This window comes from Psittacula echo, assembly GCF_963264785.1.
Source record: "Psittacula echo genome assembly, chromosome: Z".
Taxonomy (NCBI): Eukaryota; Metazoa; Chordata; class Aves; order Psittaciformes; family Psittacidae; genus Psittacula; species Psittacula echo.
The window spans coordinates 44,523,424-44,550,843 of NC_137742.1; the positions used below are offsets into that span (position 1 = coordinate 44,523,424).

At 40.1% G+C, this 27,420-nt stretch overlaps 1 protein-coding gene across 1 annotated transcript in view; it reads left to right on the forward strand.

Moving 5' to 3' along the window:
* The window catches only part of NTRK2 (neurotrophic receptor tyrosine kinase 2), a gene marked incomplete at both ends in the record, with an annotated part of 206,472 nt that extends 185,571 nt beyond the window's left edge, over positions 1-20,901 (forward strand). The window contains 2 exons of the mRNA XM_080637065.1: positions 19,710-19,868; positions 20,716-20,901. Of these exons, the coding sequence (XP_080493191.1) occupies positions 19,710-19,868; positions 20,716-20,901 (345 nt within the window). The remainder of the gene's footprint in view (positions 1-19,709; positions 19,869-20,715) is intronic.
* Positions 20,902-27,420: the final 6,519 nt, after the last annotated feature.

Consider the following 27,420-nt stretch of genomic DNA (forward strand, 5'->3'; position numbering starts at 1 on the left):
TTTTATGGGAACAGATGAAAGGGCTCTCCTAGATTCCGGTTGTGATGCCGAGAAACATGCTGCCCCCTCCTGTAGAGCATTTAGTTGCTGTTGGACAGTCTTTTTCTTCATTTCTAGGCCTAATCTTTTTTTGGCGTTTGGTGGGGCTTTTTTGCCTTTCTGTTTTCTTTGGTTGGTTGATTTTTTGGGGTTGGGTTTCTGGGGTATTTTTTGGTGGGTTTTTTTTTTGTGTGTGTGTGTTTTTTTTTTTTTTTTTTTTTTTTCTTTGTTTGTGTTTATTTATTTATTTATTTATCTGTTCTGTTAAATGGTTGCAATACTTTATCTTGGGCATCTTGCACAAACACCTGTGCATTCTCTGTAACGTGCCTTCTGTCAGTGCAGATCTTGAGTATCTAAGTTATACATGGAGCTGTTTTGAGCAGGGGAAGAATTCGTCCAGGAATTACTCCTGGAAGTGATAATTGAAATAATTTAGACAGTAGTGGTATTGCATTGAGCTGCTCATCATGGCCCTGCCAACCTGTCAGTGTGCCAAAGCACCCAGCGCCTGAAACACACTGGGAATCCCCTGAATGTTAGGCTTCCTCATACTCAAGGAGATGCCCCTGTCTGCAGCAAGTTGCCCTCTAAATGCATAATATTCCCTCCAGCCCTCCAGCAGCAGACACTGCTGAGATTTTTCTTAAGAGACCTCTGAAGATCTTTGTTTCACCTCAGAACCAGTTTGGAGAATGTGTAATACCAATAACCATGCTGTAGAATATGTGACCTAAATTGAGTCACAGTCACATTTTATTTTTAATTATCTGAGTACATTTTGGCCTAAGTTTCCATTCAAGCTTAAATCTTTTGGGAGCATCTGGCTGTTTTGTTTTGCTGGAAAACACCAATATTTTTCGTTTCGCAATTTCTTTCTCAAAACTGCTCCAAATATTTAATTCTGTGAAAATGTTCAGTACTTTTGCCTGATACAGAATCAAAAGCATTTCAAAATATCAATAATTGTCACAAAGAGCAGAACTGCCTTTTGACCACTGTTATTTTGTTGAATAGACTAACAAGGCTACTGTAGGTAGCCTAGGGAGATGTTCGCATAAATCAGTTTGGATTTCTTGGGTAAGAGAAGTTTAAAGGGAGGTGTTCTCAGGCCAGAAGTAAAACATGAACTTTTCTCCTGCCTTGTTGAGTTTTATTCTGTTTATCTCATCCTCACATTCTTCTGCTTCTGATACATCTGAATCACAATGTATTAACATGATAAAAAAGTCAAAAGTTATTGTGATTCTTCTATCAGTCTTTAGACTAAATACAACCATCTCTTCCTTTACAGAGATAATTATTCTCTCTTCTTTATATTGGCAATACAGAACAAAAAAATCTAGGGCTCAGTTCCATATGGACTACTTCTGGCTAGTATTGCACAATGTAATATTATCCATTTCTTTCAAATAGTACAAAACGGTTGAATTCTAGAACCTGCATTCCAGCTCATGCTTACAGATGCAGCTTTAGCTGTAATTTAAGTTAGTGCATTTTTCACTTTCTTGATTATTCTTATAATTAATGTTAATAGTAGTAGTATTTTATAGTATCATCATAGTATGTTATATATATTTTATAGTATTATCATAGTGATAGTATATTATAGTATGCATCAAATATTGCATTTTAATATCTTTAAATAATAAAAATAGGATAATATTAATGATAACAAGATTTTTTCCATTATTATATCATGCTAAAATTAGTTATGCTGGAGGTGAATTTGTGGCAAATACGTTATAGTGATTGGCATCCATCCCAGTGCTAATAATCAGCAGAAAGTGTATAGAAGGTCCTCCCTTGCCCTCCAGCTGAGAGCATCATGAGCAACTTCTACAGCATGACCTTGGCATGGCCCCACGGAGATTAATTTCACCCTTATGCTAAAGCATAATCATGGAATATAAGCCTTGAACAAAAATAATAAAGATATTTACAGGTGCTGAACTTGCCAGTTGTGTATTTCAATTTAGGCTTCTCACAGGACAAGGACTTGGACAGGAATGGTAAAGAATTGTTGGCCCAGTGTTAGAGGTTGAAGAAGAAATGTCTGGTGCAAATGCAGGATAACCAAAACCTGTACTCTCTTGCAAGACAGAACACAAATGCATCAACTGTTTTGGAGGGAACTCCTTGTGGTGGCAGACATAATCCCAAGGCCCCTTGAAATCTGGGGTCAGTCTGCATGCTGTAGGTCTTTCTCCAAACCTCTGCCTGAGTTTCACCTAAGGAGAGTCCGCAGGCTTGCCCAGAGAGACTGTGCTCCCTACCTCCAGGGAAAGCCCTATTTCTAGTGGTGACAGATGAAAAGCACAGTTTCATCAGGGCTTTCTGACAGCTGCTTACAACTTGTGAAATCCCCAGGAGTCAGTAGAAGTTGCCTTGTCTCCTACCAGTAAGGGCCTGTGGGGTCCTTCAGGGCAGCAGAAATTTGTCTCTCTGTTTTCTTAGAGAAGGTTCCATTTCTGCCTTACTCTTTCATTCCCTACCCATCTCTTACGGAGGAAAACCAAATCAGAAGGATGCAGCAGTTTTTGTGTCCTACATGCTGGAAAGGTGAAATAATGTTTATTATCTGAATATTCTGTTATTTTCAACAGTGTCATTTTGAATATTTCATTCTTTCCCTGAAGCAGGAAAGGGTTGAGATTGCTCATAACTTGGCAGTGTTTTGACCATAAGTCCCTTTATGCAGGAGATTGTTAATGTTACTGGGTATTTACCAAAATAACTGAAAGGCACATGAAAGACGGGCTGAAAGAGTCTTCTCAGGCTTCAGCCAGTCCATAAGGGGACTGAGTGCAGTAAGTAAGAGGGTTATGTAGGACATGTGCTCACATGGCTGCTCGTGTGCTTGCTTATTGGAGACTCAATAGATAGGAGGCTGACTGGTCATACGTTCCTGCATGCCCTGGTCTATGCTTGTGACTATTTTGATTTTCCTCAGCTCCTGTTCACTTTCTGTGCTCCTCCCAACCCCTCACCCTCTTTTCTCTTCTGTTGGTATTTGATTCCTTTCCCCATGTCACGGGGCTACACTGTTGTGTTGTTTTGTTTAGTAAATGCTTCTTCATTAAAGTGCTGCTGCTGGGCCTAAAGAGGTCCTTATTTGAATAATTGTCCATCAGGTGAAGTAACCCATATTCAGTTTGTTTAACAGGGAAAGTTTTCCCCTACTTTGTTTAAGGCCAAGACAGTCTTGGAGGCAATAACTTTCTTCTGCCATTATTGTGTCACACCTGTCACAGAGGACATGGATGTTGGGTAGCTGTCTGACCTTAAAGAGTGAGAAGTTGGATTGAATTTTTTTCAGGAATTGTCAGACTTAATTTCTGTCTGGTATAAGCATGAGCTCACATACAATATTCATAGTTACCTTTTCAAAACAGGCAGAGAAAGTAGATGTGGCATTATTTTTGGGTTTCAGATGACTGACTCCCATTTGACCATTTCCTTAGCTCAACAATTCTCACAGAAAACTGGAGGCACTTCTTGCTTTCCAGCCAAGGTATCATACTGGCCGTAACAGTGAGATCTCAGTACAACTTAAATAGAATCATAGAATAGTTAGGGTTGGAAAGGACCTTAAGATCATCTAGTTCCAAACCCCTGCCATGGGCAGGGACACCACACACTAGGGCATTTACTATCATGCTATAAATATTATTCTGTGTGACTAATGTAAGCAACATGTCAAAATTAAGTGGCACACATTTTGTGACAGTCTTCATGATCTTCTTTTAATCCTGTTTCTTCACTACCTAGTTTATGGTTCTCAGCAGTAGAATACCAAATCACTCGTACAGGGATAACTGTGCAAAGCCTTCAAAAGAATTGAAAAGCAAATTAAAGTGATCAAATACACTGTTCAGCAACATAGGGAACGTTAATTTAAAATGTCAGGATTCATATGGAATTGTCATGCCAGCAAGGCACTCTCTTTTGACAGTGTTAGCTAGCCATTCATAAGCCAACTGGTAAAATGAACATAAGACTTGTATAAACACTCACTTAAGACATTATGGAAGGCTGGGGCATTCACTGAGAATGGGTCTGTTGACCCATGTTGAATCATTGAGAATTAAGTGGTTTCTAAACTCAAAATCGTTATGGCAGGATGAAGTTCCTTTCAGGAGAAAACAGTCATGCATCTGGTTTTTGTTAACAAAAGCCTCTTAGCGAGGTTGATGACTGAAGTGTCTTGGAAGGGAACTCCTATCTAGTAGAGAGGAAAGGAAAATAAAATGGGACTGCAGCCTAAGTATAGGGTCAAAGCTAATGGGAAGGCAAGAACCACCCCCTTCCTGTGGGCCACGATGAACCATAAAATGAAACTATCCTAATGGATACAAGATCCAGGGATGTTTTCAATGTAAATAACCACGAAGGCCAGGATACAGGGTTAGGTGAAAGTGACAGCTTAATACACAGAAAGAATAATAGATTTGTCTGGCAAGAAAACAAAGATAACTGTATATTAAGGCCTGAAACACATAACATTTTAATAACAACATCAAGTGCATTTGAGAATACTCTGTGTGGATCACCCTGAACATGTCCAAAAGGTTTTGTAAACTGGCATAACTTTAAAAGGAAATGCAGACTTTATGGAACAATATTTCAAAAGTTTTCACCTGAAGCAGGTGGAAAACACTCTGAAATACAGAACAGTATTAGGGCTATAGAAACCCACTGTCATATAACCAAGGTAAAACGCATCTGTTATGATAAGCCCATTTGTAATTTCTTTCAAGTGGCTAAGAAAAACATTATTATTATGTATATATACTGCAAGGGTGTGTAGGAGCCTTGTGTAGATCAGGACTTCATTCACATAGGCATTATAGAAGCATAGGTCAAAAATCTACTGCCAGTCTAATTTATATGTGACTTGGTTTAGTACCAGATTTTCACAGAAATTGATGTGGACTCCTAGCCTGAAATATTCCTGAACTGTTCAAAACATCGGGCCTGTCAAAACCTCAGAACAAAACCCCCCCCAAAAAAAAAAAAGAAATATGTTGTCTTAACAATACAAGACATTAATTTCCCACTTGGCTTATTTTGGATGTCTCCAGGACCTCCTTGCATCTAGGCAACTTGGGAGTCTGGAAGTGCTGCATGTAAGATTTATATTGACAATCATACAGTTGACCTGTACTTTTGACAATAAGAGATCTCAAAAAAAAAATTACTGGCCTAACTTCTTGATGTAAATTTTCAACCTGCTTAAAAAACAAACGAAAAAAGGAGCATCTAACCTTTGAGTTCTCATTTTGTTGCAGATCCTGCTTTTGTTTGAGCAGTGAAACTAGAATTACCTTCATGCATTGATTTTGAGTTAATTATAGTGTTACAGCAGTGCAGCAAGTAGAGAATTCAATGTTCCATAGGTTTTTTATTCATCAAGACAAGAAGGTGAGCACGCAAGAGAAAGGAAGTACCTCAGAGCTGCATGGTTACAGTAAGGAGTAGCTTCATCCTAGGAGGAGGTAGAAGATGTTCCAGAATGCTCCCTTGGGGCACTGGAAAATATGTGCTAGAAATGCAGGGAGAGTAGGTGTAGTTGTGGGTTTCTTTCCCAGTTACCTCTTCTCCTTTGTCCACACACCACTAGCATTTGGTGAAGGATGTGAGGAGGATCTTGCACAGTCCATGGTGTGATATGGGAATCTGTATCTATTAAATCTTTGGAGACCCTTACCTGAAATGCAGCAGTGCTGATTCAGAATCCTAAATCCTTTCAAAGATTGCTGTGCTCTTCCTCTGTTCCCCCGGATCGCTCAGTAATGAGCATGTTCCACAGGCTTTATGTCAGAAAGCCAAACCACTACTCTGATGACATGCCATCAGGGAATAGATCCACCCAGGAAAATTTTAGGGGGCATTTCTTACTCGACTGACACTTTCTGTAAATGCTTGCATGTCAAGAGATTATCTGGCCTCATTTTAGAGGCAGAAGGAAAGATGCCTCAGCATCACAGGCATAATTTACAGCTCAGTGTTGGTATTAAACAAACGCAGTCGTGAATTCCAGGAACTCTAGCATACACAACACAGTGTAATGCTTCCAAATGGAAAATGACAGTGCTAAGGGGTAGAGACAGGCACTGAAAAGAAAGAAGAAAAAAACCCCAATATAAAACCTAAAACCAAATTTGTGGTTCCAAGCCCTCTGCTGGTGTAAATTCTCCCTTTACAACAGTGATGAAATTCAGCCAAGAGCTACACAATGATTTCATCATGGCTTGGGCCATACTTTGACTCTTGTGTCCAAGAACAATACGTTAATCATAGCTTCTTATCAAATTCTACATATGAATTTGATAAGAACAATTTAGTTTTTGCAAGCTGCAGGAATGGGTAATTTTTTTAATTTTTTCTTTCTGTGGCAATAGCAGTTACTGATATTTTTAATGATCATATTGTGTGTTGCTTGATGGTGCCACATTTCAAAACAAATACCTGTTTCAGCTCACAGAATGATGTCATGGTACAAGTAAGGAGACAGAACTAGAATTCATGGAAGTAAAACAACAGATTTTTTTTTCTGTTCTATTTTAGTGATTTTTTTCTCATGTTTTCTAGCTTATGTAAACAAATTACGGCCCAGAAAAAGTGAGAAGCAGAAAACATCACCAAGACTGCAGAAAAGAAGAAAATAAGCAAAGGACCTTGCCATTGCCTTGTTTATTGGCATCTGGGGGAGAAGGGGAGAGGCTATCTAACAAAATTCAAAGAACTGGAATATCTGAGACATTTCAACTAAAAATTGTGGTACTTACATGCCGTGTACTTTATAGATAAACTTTTGTGGCTCATAAGGGAGAAGTAAACCTACAAGCCTCTGTTGCTCCCCTCTCCTCCTGTGATATAATTTGACATGACCAATAGAGCCAGACATGCTATGTTAACCTACAGTAAATCTGAAAAAAAATGTGGTTTTCAGTAAAATATGGGAAAAGGTTGTGATCTCTAGTAATTGAGAAACACCTTCAGACTTGACATCAGGAGTAGAGATTTCCCAGTGAACACAAACTGGTTTATATAGTATGATACTTGGCTTTCAGAGTCTGCACTCGAGTAACTGCTCCTTGTACGTACTGAATGTGCAGTTCAGCTAGCATATCACCACACCACACATCAAACCCCCTATCTAAAAAAGTAATCAGAAGTTAGGATTTCAACTATGATGTAGACTTGCAGAGGCCAGTTTCCCACTGCATATCAAAGGGTTTTTTTAAAAACCTCCTTGGCCCTGGTAGCCCAGGCTACTCGGGATTAATATAAAAGTGGAATTCAATATTTTGCAAACTGTTTGCCTTGAAAATCAAAAAGGAGGTAGCTATAGTTCCTTTAATATAGCTTTGCAAAATTGTTTTGCTGTTGACTTGGACACAGTAGATGATCATCCCAGAGCCTGTGAAGATTTTAACATGAGTTGTTCCCGCTGCCTGTGTGCTGGTATCTGATGCCTCTTTTCATCCACTGGTACAACCAGCAGACAGATACTCAGATATGGAAATAGTGGTAGGGTATAAGTGATACAGTGATAACTTTTTGTAAAGCAAAATCCAGGACTTCACATGAGCTCAATATTCTGAGTTGCAAGTTTTGCTGGTGGATTGATCAGTAACTGTATGCTATGGCATAACTTGATATGACACATTAGGAGAATAAAAGGTGTTTTAGAAAGGGGAAGCCATCTGTTTGAATGTGCCAAGTCTGCTGTGGCTTACAGTAATCCCATCTCCCTGCTTTTTCACCAGCGTCCTGAATTCTCACCTTCAGAAACAGATCTAAATGTCCCATGAATTAATTGAAATCCACTGTTGAAGTTGTCTTCCTTTTCACTTTATACAGTATACCTCCCATTCTTTTCACTTAGATTATCATTTATTGCTTAACATTAGAAATTTTTCTCATTTTGAAGTAAAACAAATTGCATTGTAAAGGAACAGACTTCTTTTTATCATTCATACAAACTTCATCCTAGGACACTGAAGAGCTGTAATCTACTACTTTTCAGTGCTGCAGATTTCTACTCAGTTAGCTTTCCTTCTGCCCCTGTGATAGGAGACATTTATTTTAATCAGAGATGTGAATCTTATCTCCTTCTTCATAGCACTTATCTGATCTTACCTCCAGGGCACTTCATCTTCCTTTCATGGAAGAGTAAGCGCTCTGTAATGCAGTAACTACTACAGTTTATTAATTATCCTGTACATGTGGCTGACTCAATATGATACTATGTTGTGTAAAAAACAACAATAGACACAGTTTCTATATCCTTTCAACTTAGCATTCAAAAAGACCTTTGGAAGATGCTGAATTGTAAGATACATTAGCTCCTTCACCTATTTTAATTTCATGTGATACCTCTCCTTCATTCCACCCTTTTGACAGAATTGTGTCTAGATCTCCATAAGCATTGCTGGTAAGTTTGGCAAGAACTGCATATTGCAATGTGTGTCCCATCTATATAGGAAAGTAGAAATAACTTCTCCAAAGGCCCTTCTAGTCCAGGATCCTGTCATCAGTGAGAAACCAGTGCCTACAGAATAGTATGAAAACAGGTTAAGCATATAAAGCATATATTAATATTTCCCTCATGTACTTTCTTAGCCTCCAGCACCCTGGAGCTCAGTTGCTTCCTGGAACAGAGATGGTATCTTTGTTTTTGATAGTCCTTGTCAGGTTTTATCCTCCATGAGTGTGTTTAATCACTTTCTGATCTCAGGTAACCCTTAGAGTTTAGCAGTATCTTGTGGCAATGAGTTCCACAAACAATTGTATGTTATGTGACATGGTTACTCTGTTTGTTATGAACCTGTCATTTGCAAATTCCTTATGTTGTCTTCTGGTTCTCGTGTTATGTGAAACTCTGAGTAATTGGTGTTTCTTGATCTCCACACTGCTCATGCTTTCATAGAAACTAATAAGAAAAATTTTATCTCCAGTGACACAAAGCTGACACACAATATTGAACTGATGTTGCACAAGTAAAGAGAAAGTTTAAAGTGGAATAGATGTTGTTCTAGATATTGTTTCAATTTTCTGACAAGACCACTGATGGAATTAATTAAGAACTCTAGACATAAGCCCCTTTTGAATAGAGATGAACTAAAACAGGGTTAAAAGTGAAAATGAAAGGACACATCTTTAGCTATTGGCTAATAATCTGCCTTATTCATAATTCAGTAATCTCGTGCTAGAGTGGTATGGTTTGTTGTGACTGTGAAAGTGATGTATTGCTTTTCAGCAAGTGGACATGGCAGGACTGATGATATTTTAAGAGGAGACATTGACTTTGTCTGCAAGGCCAGGGCATTGAAGAAATGAAAATAACAATTATTGATTTTTTTCTTGTGCTGAGAAGAGTATTTGCCATCATTTTATGATGGGGAAAGAGCAGATGTTCACCAAGACAGGAGACGTTTTCAGTTTTAGCAATAAGACATGATAATTTTTGCAGAGAACATTTCTTTGCAGTTATATCATCCTGAGATGGGAAAACAAGTCAGAAGACCAAAACATAAATAGCAAAAACTACCCTGAAATGCTGTAACACTGCAGGTATACAGGATGCTCTTTTAGGAGAGGGTGAACAAATGAATCAAAAGCTATAGCTTCATTCCAGTTTGACAAATGAATCCAAAGCTATAGCTTCATTCCAGTTTGACAAACTAAGATCCAGATGTGTTAAAGAGACTGAGTATATACTTGTCACAAAACAGTTAATTTAAGCATATGCTGAACTGGATTGCTGCTTCCAAGACTGCCACTCTGAACTGCAAAAAGTCTGAGATTAGCAGGGCTCTGGAGAGATGCAGCAGTCAAGCCAGCCATGCCATTGGGCAAGATCAAGGCTGGAACCCATGGGTTAGTCATTCGGGTTCACTGGGCTTGCAAAGTAAAAAGATTACTTTTATCCTGTTGGCAGAAAAAGTATCACTAGTCTTTAGAGAACATACAAAGCGCTGTGACACATTACTGCAATGTCACTGTAGGAATCGTGGGAACCTGGGAACGCTGAACATAAATGAGGAACTCTCTTTTCCAAGGATGTGCAGTTTGCTGCTGTGCTTTTTACTACATGAATTAAGAGCAATCAACTACTTAAAGACAGAAATCTAAAAAGAAAGGGGGGAAATGGTTATGTAATGCAATGCCTGCAAAGGCTGGGGGTTGGATTTGACATCCTCTTCAGGAGTGCTGGAGCATCTCCAAACATGGCCACCAGCATTTAGCAGGAACAGACTCCCTGTTCCAGCTAGTCCCTGTCCCATCCATGCAGCATCCTATGGTGTGGCTCTGGAGCCCCAAAGCCCTGTTCATATTCTTGTGGTTTAGCACCCTCCAGCAACTAAGCCCCACAGAGCCACTCCCTCCATCTCCAGTGGGATGGGGGAAAGAATCACAAGCGTAAAAGTGAGAAAACTCGTGGGTTGAGATGAAGACAGCTTAACAGGTAAAGCAAAAGCTGTGCACACAAGCAGAACAAAATAAGGGATTCATTTACCACTTCCCATCAGCAGGCAGGTGTTCAGACATCTGCAGGACAGCAGGGCTCCATCTCACATGATGGTGACTTGGGAAAACAAACACCATCACTTCAATGTCCCACCTTCTTCTTCTTCCCCCGCTTTTATTGCTGAGCATGACATTGTGTGGGATATTCCATGGGTCTGTTGGGGTCAGATAGCCTGGCTGTGTCCCCTCCCAACTCCCTGTGCATTCCCAGCCTACTTGCTGGTGGTTTGGAGTGAGGAGCAGAAAAGCCCTTGATGTTGTGCAAGTACTGCTCAGCAGTAACTAAAACATCCTTGAGTTATCAGCACTGTTTCCAGCACAAATCCTAAGGATAGCCTCATACTAGGTACTATGAAGAACATTAACTCTATCCCAGCCAAAACCAGCACATTGTCCACCCCCTATTATGTACTATTTACATTAAGCTCAGGTCCTCTACTGTCTAATAGATTCTCATTACCTACAACTCCCCTTTACATCCTTAGGTATATTACACAGGTATCATTCCCATTCCTATGGACCACCCCTGTAAAATGTCTGCAAAATGTCCACATGCATCCACAAATTGTCCACTGAGTATTTAGTCAATTACTTTGGGCTCCATCTGTTATAGTGGTATATCAAGACAGAAGAGATTTTGTTGTATGGAGTTACTGGGTACCAAAGCCAGCTCTTGTGAGTTCACTATTGCATTTTCACTGCTTCTCATAAGGTTAATCTTCCATTGATTCACGTGGTTTCTGCTATAGTAATTCATCTAGTATGCAACTGAAATCATGGGTTACAATAATTTAAAGGTATATCTGTTACATTCTCCACCTTTGGGCCCTTTAGTCCAGATTATTTGGTTTAACGTTGCAATGATCAGTAGCAAGTGGTACCTGCCATAGGAATTCGTATAACATGCAACTCCAATCCTGTGTTACAACAGTTTAAAGGTAGTTCCATTACAATCTACATCTCTGGTCCCTTTGGACCAGACCATTGTATTTAACATTGCAATGAACTCCTCCCCTTGCCTGTGTTCTTATCCACAGACTGAAGTTCCTTAGGAGTGTGTCTGTTCCAAGTGGAGCCTTATCTATGAGCCACAGTCTCTTCAGCGGTATATAGGCTGCAGCATAGACTTGCCAACAGCCACAGTTGCTTTGGGTTGCATCTGTTCCAGTGTGCCCTTTTCCATGGGCCACAATGTTTTTAGCAACACACCTGCTCCATCATGGCCTCATGCACAGCCACTGATGCTTCAAGGTGTATCTGCTGCAACATGGACTTATGCTTGGGTCATGACCCCTTCAGAGCTAGACCTGCTCTGGTAGAGACATAACCATGACCACAGATGATTCAGGGTGTTATGCTCCTGTATAGATTCATCCATGGGTCATAGTTCCTTTGACTGAAGTTTCAGCCTGTCCAGTACAGCAGCACAGAAATAGCAGCAATGTCCTGGCCATCTGCCAGCCCAGGCATATGGCCATTGCTGTTAGCAAAAAAAAAATGTTCCTAGGCTCAACAGAGTAAGATGATAAGCAGTACAGCACTACAAAAAGGGGAAAAATTAAAACCAGCCACTAATAAGCACGAGATTTGTACAAAGTAAGGTAAGCAAGTCCCATGGCAAGCACAGGAGCCCACCAATTAATAGCTGAACGGCAATAATAGCTATAAATTTGATGTAGCACATTGCAATCAAATCTGGTTTTAACTTGAACCCTTTGAGCCCCCTGTTGGGCACCAGAATGGACTGTCATGGTTTAACCCCTGCCAGCAGCTAAGCCCCACACAGCCCTTCCCCTGCCAGTGGAATGGGAAAGAGAATCGCAAGGGTAAAAGGGAGAGAATTCATGGTTTGAGATAAAGACAGTTTAACAGGTAAAGCAAAATCTGCATATACAAGCAAAGCAAAACAAGGAATTTATTCACCACTTCCCATCAGCAGGCAGGTGTTCAGCATCTCCAGGACAGCAGAGCTTCATCTTAAGTAGTGGTTACTTGGGAAAATAAGCACCATCGTACCTTCCTTCTTCTTCCCACAGTTTTTATTGCTGAACATGATGTCATATGGTATGGGATATCCTTTGGGTCAGTTGGGGTCAGTGGTCCTGGCTGTGGCCCCTCTCAACTCCTCATGCACCCCCAGTCTGCTCACTGGTGGGGTGAGAGGCAGAAAAGGCCTTGACTCTGCATAAATATCTGCTGAGCAGTAATTAAAATATCCCTGAGTTATCAACACTGTTGTCAGCATAAATCCAAAACATAGCCTTATACTAGGTACTATGAAAAACATTAACTCTATCTCAGTCAAAGTTAGCACACATACCCTCAGCACCACAGTGTTGCTATGGTGAGAGCGAGTTGCAGCTCACAAAAGTGTGGCCAATCAATTCAGCCCTCCCTCTTCAATCGTATAAAAAAGTAAGGCATAAACCTGTTGTGAATTGATTCAATGGTCATCTAACATTATTTCTTGTGCTCTTCCCAGACCTTCACTTGTGACTTATCTGTGTAGCCCCACATGCAGCCTGTTTCTTCATAACTCTGTAGGTTAGCTTCCCTCAGCTCCACCCACAGCCTCCTGTTCCTAGCTGGCGCACAAGGCTTCATTTGATGAATGTAAGACAGGTTTGAGAGAGCATACCCATTTGATCACAAACATTGGGCAACAGGGCTTTGTGTTTGCATGTCATCTGGGCAGTAGAAGTTGAAACAGTGATCAGGGCAGGGTACTGACAGATGCATTTTTAATTGACATAGGGAAATTGCAATGTTTGTGTACCTTGAGCTTGATGGCAATCAGCTGAAGGCTCTTCTCTGTAGCAGTAATACTAACGTGCAAGAAAGCTGGGTTTATATTGAGATGGATGCATGGATGGATGGATGGATGGATGGATGGATGGATGGGTGGATGGATGGATGGATGGATGGAGTGAGTGTGCTGACTCCGGGCCAACAATCATCACTTTTTACACCTGAGTCAAAACAATCCCAGGCACAGCTACAGGGTGGGCAGAGAAGAGATTCTGAGCAGCCCTGTGGAGAAGGACTTGGGGGTGTTGATCAATGAGAAAATGAACATGAGCAGGCAATGTGTGCTCGCAGCCCAGAAAGCCAACCATATCCTGGGCTGCATCAAGAGGAGCGTGACCAGCAGGTCAGAGGAGGTGATCCTGCCCCTCTACTCTGCTCTCGTGAGACCTCACTTGGAGTATTGTGTACAGTTCTGGTGTCCTCAACATAAGAAGGACATAGAACTGTTGGAAGAAGTCCAGAGGAGGGCCATGAGAATGATCAGGGGACTGGAGCACCTCCTGTATGAAGAGAGGCTGAGAAAGTTGGGGCTGTTGAGCCTGGAGAAGAGAAGGGTGCATGGAGACCTCATAGCAGCCTTCCAGTATCTGAAGGGGGCCTACAAGGATGCTGGGGATGGACTATTCATCAGGGACTGTAGTGACAGGACAAGGGGTAATGGGTTCAAACTTAAACAGGGGAAGTTTAGATTGGATATAAGGAGGAAGTTCTTTACTGTGAGGGTGGTGAGGCACTGGAATGGGTTGCGCAGGGAAGTTGTGAATGCTCCATCCCTGATGGTGTTCAAGGCCAGGCAGGACAGAGCCTTGGGTGACAGGGTTTAGCGTGAGGTGTCCCTGCCCATGGCAGGGGGTTTGGAACTAGATGATCTTAAGGTCCTTTCCAACCCTAACTATTCTATGATTCTGCAGAATTTTGTACTACTGGCCTGGTTTCTTTCTTAAAATGGAAATTTATGCATTTGACAAACTTCAGCATTTTCTAGTGCCTATGAAGCAAGGTATGGAACATACGAAGCAAGAAGTTGAACAAAGGCTAAGACATGGTGCTTCTACAGTCCTTGAAGCTTGATGTTTGCAAATAGATGTTCAGGGTCAGCTTATCTGGCACCTTTCAGAGTGCTAAATTCATTTAAAGATGAGTGCTGAAAGTGGTGACAAGTGGAATGACATTGTACTTTTGAAAGTGCAACATTTCGTACATGGAACAGGAGTGGCGGCTTCCCCTTGCAAGTGCTTCTTTGGAGAACATCATAGTTGACTGATCTGACATAGCAGCCTCCTCCCTGTTGATAGTCAGCACGATGCAGAAGCTAATTCACCAGGCTTTCTGGTTTGTTTTCTAGCCCAATATTGACTGTAAAAGCAACTAGTGAACATAATAAAAGGCTATGGCTGAGATAGGGAGTGCTTGCTTTCGTAAACTGACATTTGGAAGCAAGTACTTAAGTCCCAGAAAGGATCTGTAGAAGTGTAATGCTAAATAAAAATGAACCATTATAATGCAGCTGCTTTCAGGAAATATACTCTAATTTCATTCCATAAAATCATCATTTTTGCAGCATTTTTACTACACTATGGATTTTGAAGTGATAGCATATTAAGTGAAAACTGTAATGCTTTTAAACCTGTCATAACCTTACCTAGATGGAATATGAAAGTGTTATTTACCTGCAACTGTAGTCTGCTTAGCACATAACCTTTTAAAACGATGTGTGTCAAGCAGCACTGCAATTACAGTGTGCATAGCAGGAACTTTATCGTGCAGAGTGCTAATGATATCTGAGAGCTGTGTAATACTTGCATTTATTAAAGCATATGCAGAAGGCATTGCTTTGAAGCTCCCAGCACCGTCAAAGTTTGCTCAGTGTAGTCCTGTTTTCCTTCTTGGAAAACACCCGTTAGCCTTGCAGAGAGTTTGGCAAGACCAAAAAGGCAGAAAGCCACTGCACCTCTCTTCATTTCTATTGTGGCCCAACTTTGGGTGCTGGGACTCAACAGTCCAATAAAGATTGAACGGAACTCACAACTGACTTTCAGTTTGTTTCAGGCATCTTCGTAAACAGTGATGTAAAGTCTTAAGCTTCAGTTTAAGAAAGCTCTGAAGCATGTGCTTCATTTTCAGCATACCTGGCACAGCCCTTAATGTTTTCTAAGTTGAGTGAGTGTTGATTTAGTAACCAGTGATCATTAATAGAGAAGGAAATATGCATTTAGAAATGTGCCTTGGCCAGGTCCTGACCTGTGCTTTTGATGTAGTTGAACTGAAATCTAAATCTAAATCCAAACTGAAGATGCTCTTGAACCACAGGTAGATGCTCAGCCTGCCACAGGTGATGCTGAGTGTTGCACGTATATCCTCTCTTTGTTGCAATGCCATCTGGCAAGAAGAGTAGCCCTTAAGATACTTGACTTTGTACTTTGTAAGGCATTAAATACTGTCTTCACAAGGATGCTGAGCCATTGGAAGTAACTTTGATTGATATTGCCAATGATAGAATTGGAGAAACCTCAGGACTTCTCAGTCCTGGATTAGTACTCTGCCCAGTGAAGTCTTCAGCCTTCAGGGACAGAAATGGACACTGCTCCAGGCAAGATGATGTGGGAAGAACATCAAAGAGCCCTGTGGCTTGTGCCTGTCTGTACATCGAATTCTTGGTGTCAGTACTGGTGAATCAGTCTTGCTATGACTGCAAGGAACTAAGTCTGATATTGTAAATCAGTTAGTTGCAGGGCTATCATTTGATGGCAATTTATCATAACCACTGCAGGGTTGTGTTCTTCATATTTACTGAATGACATTGGAAACTCAGCACAGAGTCCTACCACAAATACTCAGTGGTTGTGTAGCAAGGAACCATGGAAAAAGCAGCTTTGGAGAGTGTTTGGGGTTTTTTTTCTAATTGCTTTTTAAGAATCTCTTAATGTAAGATGTGACAAATAATGAAAAACAGAGACAGATGTTTTATTGTTTTCAGCTTTCATTAATTCTTAAGGAATGAGCCAAAGAAATTGTCAAATAGAACCAGTAGCAGAGGCTATATGACGAGCAGACCTTAGAGCTGGTTTAATATTTGCTGAGACCAAAACTTCTCATCACCAACCATCTTTTAATGGCACTTGCTCTTTCTCTGGGTGTATTTGGCTGCATGTTTCTAAAGGACTATCTTTTCTTACTTTCTAATGAAATATCTCTCAAGATGCAAGTGTGGATTTGTTTGGTGGCCATGTCAGTTTAGGTTATGGAAAGGGTAAAGTTATAAGATGGGAAACTTAAACTTTTTTTGCATCTCAGTGTGTTTCTGTGTTACTTCAAACTCTTCATGTCATTGATTTCTCTGCCAAAGATGGTTAAAAAACACAGAATCATAGAATGGTTTGGGTTGGAAGGGACCTTAAAGATCACTTAGTTCCAGCCCCCTGCCACGGGCAGGAACAGCTTCCACCAGACCAGTTCCAACCTGGCCTGGGACACTGCCAGGGATGGGGCAGCCACAGCTTCTCCGGGAAGCCTGTGCTAGTGCCTCACCACCCTCACAGTAAAGAACTTCTGTCTAATATCTAATCTAAATCTCCGCTCTTTCAGTTTAAAGCCATTCCTCTTTGCCCTATCACTACTTACATTTATAAAAAGTCCATCTCCATATTTCTCGTAGGCCCCCTTTAGGTGTTGGAAGACTGTTATAAGGTCCCTTCTGAGCCATCCGTTCTCTGGGCTTGAATAAGCTCAATTCTCTCAGCCCGTCTCTGTAGCAGAGGTGTTCCAGCCCTCTGAGCATCTTCATGGCCTCCTCTGGCCTCGACCCAACAGGTCCATATACCTCCTGTGTTGGGAGCCCCAGAGCTGAACACAGTATTGCAGGTGAGGTCTCACAAGAGTGGAGTAGAGAGGCAGGATCACTTCTCTCAACCTGCTGATCACTCTCATTTTAATGCAGCCCAGCATACAGTTGGCTTTCTGGGCTGTGAGACCACACTGCTGGCTCTTTTTTTGTTTCTTGTCAGTCAACACACCCAAATCCTTTTCCTCAGGGCTGCTCTCAATCCATTCTCTGCCCAGCCTGTAGCTGTGACTGGGATTGCCCTGATCCAGGTGCAGAACCTTGCACTTGGCCTTGTTGAACTTCATGAGGCTGGTATTGGCCCACCTCTCAAGCATGTCAAGGTCCCTCTGAATGGCATCCCTTCCCTCCCACCTGCTGACCGCACCACACAGCTTGGTGTAATCATCAAACTTGCTGAGGGCACACTCCATCCCACTGTCCATGTTGGCAACAAAGATGTTGAACAGCACTTGTCCCAATACCAGCCCCTGGGGAACACCACTTGTCACCGCTCTCCACTTGAACATCGAGCCATTGACCACAACTCTCTAAGTGTGACCATCCAGCCAATTCCTGACCCACAGAGTGATCCATCTGTCAAATCCATGCCTCTCCAATTTAAAGACATATCCTTCAGGTCTTTCTTGTGTTGGGGGCCCCAGAGCTGAACTCCCACAGTACTCCAGGTGGGATCTCACAAGAGTGATATATAAAATACTGATGCACAGAGCCTTACAGCCTGCCAGAGGGTTAAACTGTAACACAGAGATGAATGGGCCAAAACATTTAAAAATGTGTATGCATTCTCTGTCAGCAGAGTGCTCACATGTATGTTTTTAGTTTAGATGGAAAGTCACGGGAATTGAGTCCCTTGTTGAAAGGCTCTAAAACCTGTGCACAGCAACCTGCACTGAGTCAGAAACAAGTCTGCATTGTAGCCTGGAACTGAAATTGGGGCCCTTCATTCAGCATCCTGACAAAAACATTCCTCCATCACCCACATGACACCTCATGCAGGGGGTGGAGAATAAAAGCCAAGTAACAGACCAAGTCTATGAAAGTTTTAGCAATGACTTTCTGCTTTTTATGGAGTCAGTAGCAAGCGTTGGCTTGTGGCGATGCACAGAACAGGGTTGAGCTCTCACAGCCGCAGCTGTGGTTTTGTTGTGTTGAGCTAACGCTGAATGACTGACAAATAGCTGGAAATGGATGTTCTGTGTGATTTAGAAATAATGTGAACTGACTGAACTTCTGTTGTGTTTTCCTTCCGTTTGCTTTTTCAACATGAGAACAAGGAGGGCGTTGTTTATAACAACATATGTAAAGTCCCACAAGGAGAAATGATATTTTGAATTGACAGGGTCTTGAAAGTACAAATGTGGTTTCATAATTAAATACATTTTCAGACAGGAAAATGAGAGTTGATCAAAAGTTAGATGTCCTTGAAAGATCTTTCCTTTCTTTTTTTTTTTTTTTTTTTTCTCCTAACTTCCTTGGAAACATTTGCAGCTGTCTTGATGCAAAAATAATCAGAATATCTAAATATCTGTATTACAGTAACTCAGAATCACACTATTTTAAAAGCACTTGAGTAGATTTCTGTATTGTTGTGATTCAGTCAGAATGGGACGTATCAGGAACAATAAATTATTTAGAAAATGGGAATAAGATTTTTTTTTAAATTTAAGTTAAGGTTAGGAAACCTAATTTTAAGGAAGTATAGCATCCTGGGGAAAATGAAAAATGTGCTAAGAGACTTCTAGAAAGGCATTAATTCAGTGAAAGATCCTATTCAACTTGAGTTAATTTGTAATAGGTGTCCATGTCTTACAAGTTTGTATATTATCAAGGAAATATATCGAAAGAACTGATTTTTTTTTTTTTTAAATTTGTGAAGGACTGGGTAGTTAATGTGAAACAAAATAATTTGATGCATTGACTTTGGAAATTATTAACAGAAAATAGCATTGCTTTAACTCACTCAGAATAGGATATTATACTATACAGATCCTGATTCTGCCTCGTCATGCGGTCAGACTATGGTATCTTCATGGATTTCAGCTGATATTGCTGAGTTTCCAGGAGAATCATAAGGGTAGAATAGATTACATTTCATGAATCTTCTTTATTTTCCTGAGCATTAAAATGGAGAGTAAAACTGACCTAATTTAAACTGGGTTGGTAAGCTACAATAGTTAATAATTTTATAAAGCTTTCTGTTCCTTGGGTAGAGTGTGCCAAGTAAATGTTAAAGATGAGGTTGTACTTCAGGAACAATGTCTTTGGAGATTCTGTTGAGAAACCTATAATAGTAGTAATTGTTGTTGGGGGAAGAGAAGTTTGATCCATGAATCTCTAGTTCTTAAAAGGTCATTGAAGTGAGCGGTTTCAAATGGGAAAAAAAAGAGGAAACCATGGATTCTTCTTATTTAACATCTTGATACTCTCCTCGTAAGGGTCTTGAGGAATTATTTCTGACTCTTTCATTTGTTTTTCTCAGGTTGGGGGTCACACCATGCTGCCAATTCGCTGGATGCCTCCAGAGAGTATCATGTACAGGAAGTTCACCACAGAGAGTGATGTCTGGAGCCTGGGGGTTGTATTATGGGAAATCTTTACATATGGCAAACAGCCATGGTATCAGCTCTCAAACAACGAGGTGTGTGTAATACATTCTCAAACTGCATTGGGAAGGCTGGCACGTTAACTGTATAGCTTCTCTGGAGAAGGGACAGCAACAAATTTATTCAGTAAAGGCAGGATCCCTGGTATCAGGTATTCATGGTATTGTCATGAACTTTGGGATTGGATTTCTTTGTTTTCACCCTTTTCTCCCTGGAAATGATGGAAGTTGTCCAAACAGAACTATACCAGTTGGAATTTAGTTTTTTCCTTTGTGTAGGATAAAGTCTGCTCTGGCTATTGAGACAGACAAGGCAATGAAAAGGAGCTTAGCTATCTCCTGAATGGGTTTTGGGTGGTTTCAATTCCATACCATACATTTCATTGTTGTGGGGTGGTTGTTCAAAACCATTCTTCAACAGATTGAAGTAATCTGGTGATCTTTTGATTTCCAGGCAGCCATAAGTCACCCCTTTCCAGGGATTAGCTACAGTGATACAGTTTAAGGAGGGAGGGAGGGAGAGTCATTGATGCTCTTTGTGAACAGGTTGAAAACTTAGACTCCTTCTGAATTAAGGTACGGTTGACAGATGAGTAGAGAGACGGATTACTTCCTGGCTATCATTCCCTCATCAGTAAAAGGGGCAATGTGGGCAAACTTAACATCATGAAAGTTATTGCTTCTTGACAACTTAAATTACAGTGATTTTTCCAGATTGCATCATGCTGCTCATGAGTCTACCTAGAAACGCAGCCCTTGGCAGAGTTGGCTGGGTGACTGCCACCTGTGAGGCTGGTGTGGCAATTAGCTGTTAACTCTTCCATGGATGACCCTAATGTACTTGGCACAGCTGTGTTGATCCTTTCCTTGTGGTTTCTTGTAGGTGATTGAGTGCATCACTCAGGGCCGAGTCCTGCAGCGACCTCGCACATGCCCCAAGGAAGTGTATGACTTGATGCTGGGCTGTTGGCAACGGGAGCCTCACATGAGGCTCAACATCAAAGAAATCCATTTACTCCTCCAGAATTTGGCCAAGGCATCTCCAGTCTACTTGGATATTTTAGGCTAAAGTCTAGCATTTCTTTTTATGGGCTGCAGGAGTTAATGTGTTCAACTGCCCCTGAACTCTATTAAAATGTGTTCTTAACTTTGACAGTATTAATGACAAAGTTGCGGAGAAGCTTTCAAAGGGCAAGCAATGTGCACTTCTCCATCTGTAGACACAGTATTGACTTTTTAGACATTACTGAGATGTATCTCCTCTCTCTCTCTCTCTCTCTCTTTCAGTTTCTATCATTTTTTCCTTTTCTCTTGTCTTTCTAATCAATTTGGCTTCTGCATTATTATAACTCTGCATAGACAAAGGCCTTAAAAACCTGATTTGTTATATCAGCAGACTCTTCAGTTTGCCCACCACAACTAACAATGCCTTGTTGTATTCATGCCTTTGATGTGGATGAAAAAAAGGGAAAAATATATTTGACTCGAACTTTGTGATTTCTGCTCTACCGCTACTGGGAGTTTCTATGGATTCACCTCAATTTTTTTTGCTTCAGCATGTGGGTGGAAAAAGAAGACTGGTTTTCTCTACATGAAGCATGTTCCTTGCGGAGATAAAGCCAGATGGAAAGAAGACAGTCTTGTGTGATACACTATCTGGAGGAACTAGGAGATCAGATGGCATCCAAACCCACAAAAAAAACCACTGAAAAGATCTGATGAAAGGCAAGAGGGGGTTTAGCACTTTCCCTGAAGAGTCTTTCTGAGGACTAAAAGGATTGTTCAAGGAGGTGCTTTGCCAGCACCTTTCATTGCCAGATATTAGTAAAAGGGAAAAAGATGCTGCCTGCATTGAACACAATGACATTACAACGTGATAAACTAAACACACTCCCTTATTTTGTCTTCTGGAAGGATATTGTCATGCCACTGGTATAAAAATGTTCTCCAGCTAGTATTTTTTAATAAAGGCTGAAGCTAGGGTTATTAATGTACAGTGTTAATTTCAGGCTCACATGTTGAAACTAAGGATTTTGATAAAATAGGACAAGCTGTAGATGCTGGGGAAGGTGTATCTTATACTCTGCTTGTCCAGCAGCATATTCCTTCGTTCCTCAATAGTTTTTCTTTTTTTCCTCTTTTTTTTTTCAATTGAACCGTACAAGCAAACCTGTGTATGGTCTTTGTTGATTAATACCCTTTGTGCAGAAACTATCATTCATCTTGTAGTACACCCTAGTAGGCATAGCAAACTCATAACAGTATAGCATATATTTCATTAGAAGAGGCTAATGGAGGACATTAGCCATGTTAAAATGCCTTTACAATGTTACAGATACAATAGGCTGATATAACATTACTAATTTAAAGCATGGAGATCACTGGTTATGTTTGACACATGACAGGGGATAGAGATCTCTAGAGAAAAAATACTACTCTGAGTTTATGGCTTACTATTCAGAGTGTAAAGACTCTGAGCTCAGCACCATGTTTGTATTGGTACTAGTGCTGTCATTACCAACATCCACTTTTTCTTAAATAATTTATTTTTGATTGGATTGGTATTGTATGTGTACAACATTTGCATGGCCACTGTGTTGATGACAGCTTCATGGGCATACCTGTTATTTTTCAAATCAAAAGTTTGAGGATTTCAAATTTAGAGTTAGGATTATTTTTAATATGAATTCTTACAAATGAAAACCTACCTTACTTATTCCTCAAGACTTCTGCCTCCCTCTGTGAGGGAGCGTTACTGCAAAAAAAGTGATCTTTCTTCAGTTTTCTCTTTTTTGTTATTTTTATGGATATGAGCTAGATCAAAATAGTCCTTCATCTTTGTGTTGGGGATATTTATTTAATAAATTAAGCATTTTATTTTTGTAAGTGTTCCCATAGCACATTTAATATATAATTTGCTTGCATATATTATTTATTAAGCACTTTAGTTTTTTTCTTCAGAAGCTTTGAGAGCTAGCTCATGAAGATTCTGAACATTTTCAAAAGAGAACAGTTCACTGGACACTGATGAAGTTTTACCCTTCTCAATGTCATTGAAAAGGCAGCATTACAAATAAACATGACAGTGTAACTATAAAGCCATACTCAGTATTTCTTTAATAAGCTAGATGTTATTTCTTAATCGCTACTGAACTGGAAACACACAAAAAGCCAGAAGAAGATTCCTACAAAATGGGCCTTAAGATTTTATCTAGACTGTCTTGGAAGTTCACAGAAAGCTAGATAAAGACTGAGCATCCAGTGAAACCCATTCTCTTGAGAATGTGAATGTTGTGTTTTAAAGGGATTTGAAGTTGATTTTCAAAATAGTGTTGGAAAAGAAAGGTGTCAAGAGTCTGCTCTTACTGTGCAGTGGGAGGAGGCTGCAGGTGGTGGAGGGGATGCTAAGCTTCTACCTGCTGTATTTTGCGTTAGTTTCTTATGAGCTGAAGAAAAAGGCATCTGAGATGCTGCTTCTGTTGGAAAGCAGGCTCCAGCCTGAAAGCAAACAGGTGGGTTTTGCAAGCACTGAAAGAATGTATACCAAAAATAACCACAAAACCCTGAAAATGTACTTAGTGGCATCTTCTTTTTGATTTACTAGTGAGACTATTAGAGTCATTTCAGAGAATAAATAGTATTACAATGCATTGTGCAATAACATAGCAGTATCTTAAACTTCTAAAGGACCAAATGTTCTACAGAGCCACCAGTATGGATAACTTTGACCTATATCATTAATGTTCTTGATAGTGCATAAAATATATAATCACAGTAGACAAGCTATAAACTGTAGCTATACATAGTTTGTGTTTGTTCATGAGAAAGTGAGTAAGTGTAGCAGAATGAGCAGAGAAGAGGAAGAAATGTGTTCAAATCACAATGAAGGGTGAGTATATGTGCATATTCATCACGCACTGTCAGCTAAATTGTCTACACTGAGTAAATATGACAATCAGGCTCATTTAAAAAGTCTTTCTGGACTATGAAGTGATCATATATATAATATATATTACATATGTGTGTTTGCATATGGCATATATATATATACACACATAGCATATACATGTATGCCTATGTCTGTTGTATTTTATTTATATATGTGCAGACATGCATGCACGTTATGTACGGGCTGTGTGTATATGTATAAATTTACATACATTTATGTTATGACAAATTATGATTAGTGCTAATAATAAATTGATAAAGTCTGCTGAGTAACAAAAATACCTTTTTTTCTTTTGAAATTTGTTTTTCTGTGTTTGTAAGATTCAATTTTTTAACTAACTGGTGTGCAGCAGAGGCAGTGCTAGAATGCCAGAGATATAACAACAAGCACTTTTCTTCCCCAGATGATTGCATAAAATCATTTCTTCCATTCCCATCTCACTTGCTGATTTCTCACAACAAAATGAACAGACAAGCTTCTAAGCTTGAAAGACAGAGATTGTTTTACTGCCATTTCTGGGTTTGTGCTATGGTTGTTTTGTTGTCCTAGAATAACAGTGCAGCTTTATTAGCATTTGATACTCGTCTGCAGTAACGAAATAAGAATGAGCTGGACTATTCAGACTGCAACACGACTCGCAGGACAATGAGAATGCCAAAATTCAGCAGTAATAATGTCAGCATTCGCCACACTCTGTCTGTCACTCTCAATAGATCTGCAGAACTCAAAACTGGCCATGCTTGTAAAGCAACAGCACCCCTTGATGCATGATGGAGTGTACCCTTTTTAAAAAGGACTTCATTCATTTTTATTTGGAAAACAATATATCTATATAATGTCTACAGTTTAATATGTAACTGCCTATTTTTTCTCTTTTTCTTTCTTGCTCTTTGCTTATTTTGTTCCTTCTTTCTTTTTTCCTTTCTTTCCTTTTCTCATTTCCTTTTCCTTTCTCTCTTCCTTCTCTTTCTTTCTCTCTCTGTAACCTCCCACCCCACCTTTCTGAGCATTTGTTTCTGTTGTGGTTGATGTAGACACACAAAACACTTCAAAAAGAATTAACCCAATAAAATGATTAGGTCACTGGATGACTAAGGTACAATGCATATGTGTTAGAACAAGTCTGTGTCTGGGTTGTTGCAGCCTGTAACTGCATTTCAAATACTGCTATAAAATGTGTGGGTGGGAGGTTGGGAGGGGCTGGGGAAGAGACCGGGGTTTCTAATTGAATATGATGGTTTTGATAGCACAGGAAGTTGTAGTTTCTTGTGAGGGCTGGGATGAACCACTGCTGCTTTGAATCAAGAGGTCCTTTAGAGCCTTAGTTAAGACACCTTTGTTTGGGGGGGCTGGGGGGGATATGCTACATTCATCACAAATGTGAAGCAAAAAACTTTAAAAAAAAAAAAGTCTACATGTTGCAGGGAAAACACTGTGAATTTCACAATAGCAACCAAGTGACTATTTTGCCATCTTTTAAACATACATCTCAGGAGAAGAAATGGGAAATGATGGATGTGTTATTTTTCCGTCTATGCATTCAAGACCAGGTCTGTAGGGTTTTTTTGTTTGCTTGTAGAAGGTTCTGAGTGATGACCAGCTGGTATTTTATAAACACTGAATACTTCAGGCAAGGATAATAGAAGCTGCTAGTAATGAGGCCATTACATTTGATTGAACATGTGAGAAAATAGAGATCAAATTGAATTTTTCCAGAGGCCTGTATCTTGCAGCTTATATGTATCTTTCAGTAACTTAAAGAAAAGCAGCTAAGAATGTTTTATATACAAGTAATTTAATTTGACATTAATGTTTAACTGAATCACCAATAGAGAGAGAATCAATTAATTATGAAACGTTTGTCCCAGCCCTGCCCTCCACCTATACTTTATGTATATATATTTCTAGATATCTCTCTCTTTCTAACTTTGGTAAAGAGGAAGATATCTACATATAAATATAAACCTCTATATTGTCACCAAACTGTGACCTAGTGCGTAGAGCTATCTTTCTCCTTTCTATTTTCTTTTTATTTTCTTTTTAACCCCTAACGTGGTGTCTATGTGGAACTATTTAGTGGTTCTTGTTTTGCAGTTTGTTATAACAAGTCATTGCTTTAAAACTTTCATTGCATCTTGGCTGATTTCAAAGTGATGCCTAAGTACCAGTGTTAAAAGTTTTGTTTGTGAATCATGTGACCAGCTTCTCTCGACATGACATGGAAAGTCTCTTGTATTACAGTGTATTTAATAAAAATTATGTCTTACAATAAACAATGTCATCCAAAAGAAAGATAAAATTATTACTTTGAAAGCCCTAAAAATTTCATGAAGTCTTGTGTGCTATTTTCTTTTATTTGAATGTCCTTGTTTACCTCCATTTCTTCAGAAAAGCATGAAAATAAGGAACTGTTTGGTATGCATACACACATTAGATATTTGCATTCGAAAGCTCTGAATAAAAAACAGGTCACTGAACTTACAGTTGATGAAAGAGGAGACACATAGTAACAGGGCAGAGGAATACCCAATTTGAATGTGATGACAGAGTCTTTTTTTATTCTTCATTTTCCAAATTAGAGATCCTATTTGAATACTTTTTCATTTGGGGATACGGGTTAGCAAATACCATGTTATCTTCTAGCAGAAACAGGCCTTTATATATTTTCTGCCTTTTGCTAAAAGTGTCCCTCAAACCACAGCCCCAGTAAAACTGTAGTTTGTCCTTTGTAACTCCTGTGAGTCTACAATGAATATATTGTGAACAAATACGGCATTAAATTGAAATCCTTGAAGAACATAATTAAGATTCAGAATGTGGAGTGCTTAGACATCCAAAGGAAAGTTCAGCAACTTGATTAAAGATTTCTCCACAAGCTATTGATCTAAACCAAGCCCTTCAAGGTTAGAATGAAACAATATCAGAGCCACTTTATGGCTATGTCTGCTTCCCTCTGCCATGAGACCCCTCTGAGAATAGATGAGCTGGCTACAGGCATTCAGAAGGTCAAAGGAAAATAATCCTCTGAGAAGAAGCCTCAGGATAAAGTTTGGCCAAAGCTGTGAAAATATCCTTGAACCACACTAAAAAGATTTGTAGGCTGTTGATGTTCATCAAGTAACTTGGAACTGCCGTACCTGCTTTCATGGTAAAATCAGATTCCTGCCAGACTTGGTGTTGCGATCCCAAAATGAAACGCCTCGCTGCAGACAACTGGTTGCAATGAAGCCTGTTTGGCAGCCCTGAGAGCTGCAGAAACTGCCATCGCTGAGCCTGTGTTAGCATCACACTGCAGTGCCTGTTGCATGGGCAGGACAGGAGACACACCTGCCCCACTCTTCCCTTTTATCAGGGATTCTCTAAGGCTGAGTGTATGTAGCAGCAGCAGGGACTGGATATTACTTCTCCTCATAATTGCTCTGCATCATGAGGCCAGATGAGCCAGCTAAGCCTGTGGACAGCCTCAGCAATACACTATTTTTTCAGCATGGTAGGTTAGTTTTTCCTCTCCTGTGTAGCCCAGACCCACCAAGACTACAGCGTGAGCTTTCTTTCCCCGTCAGCCCCCATGCCTATCCACAGTGTCCCATGGCTGCTCTCCAGCTCATCCCAGCCCTCCCAGATGGTCCCTCAGGCAGG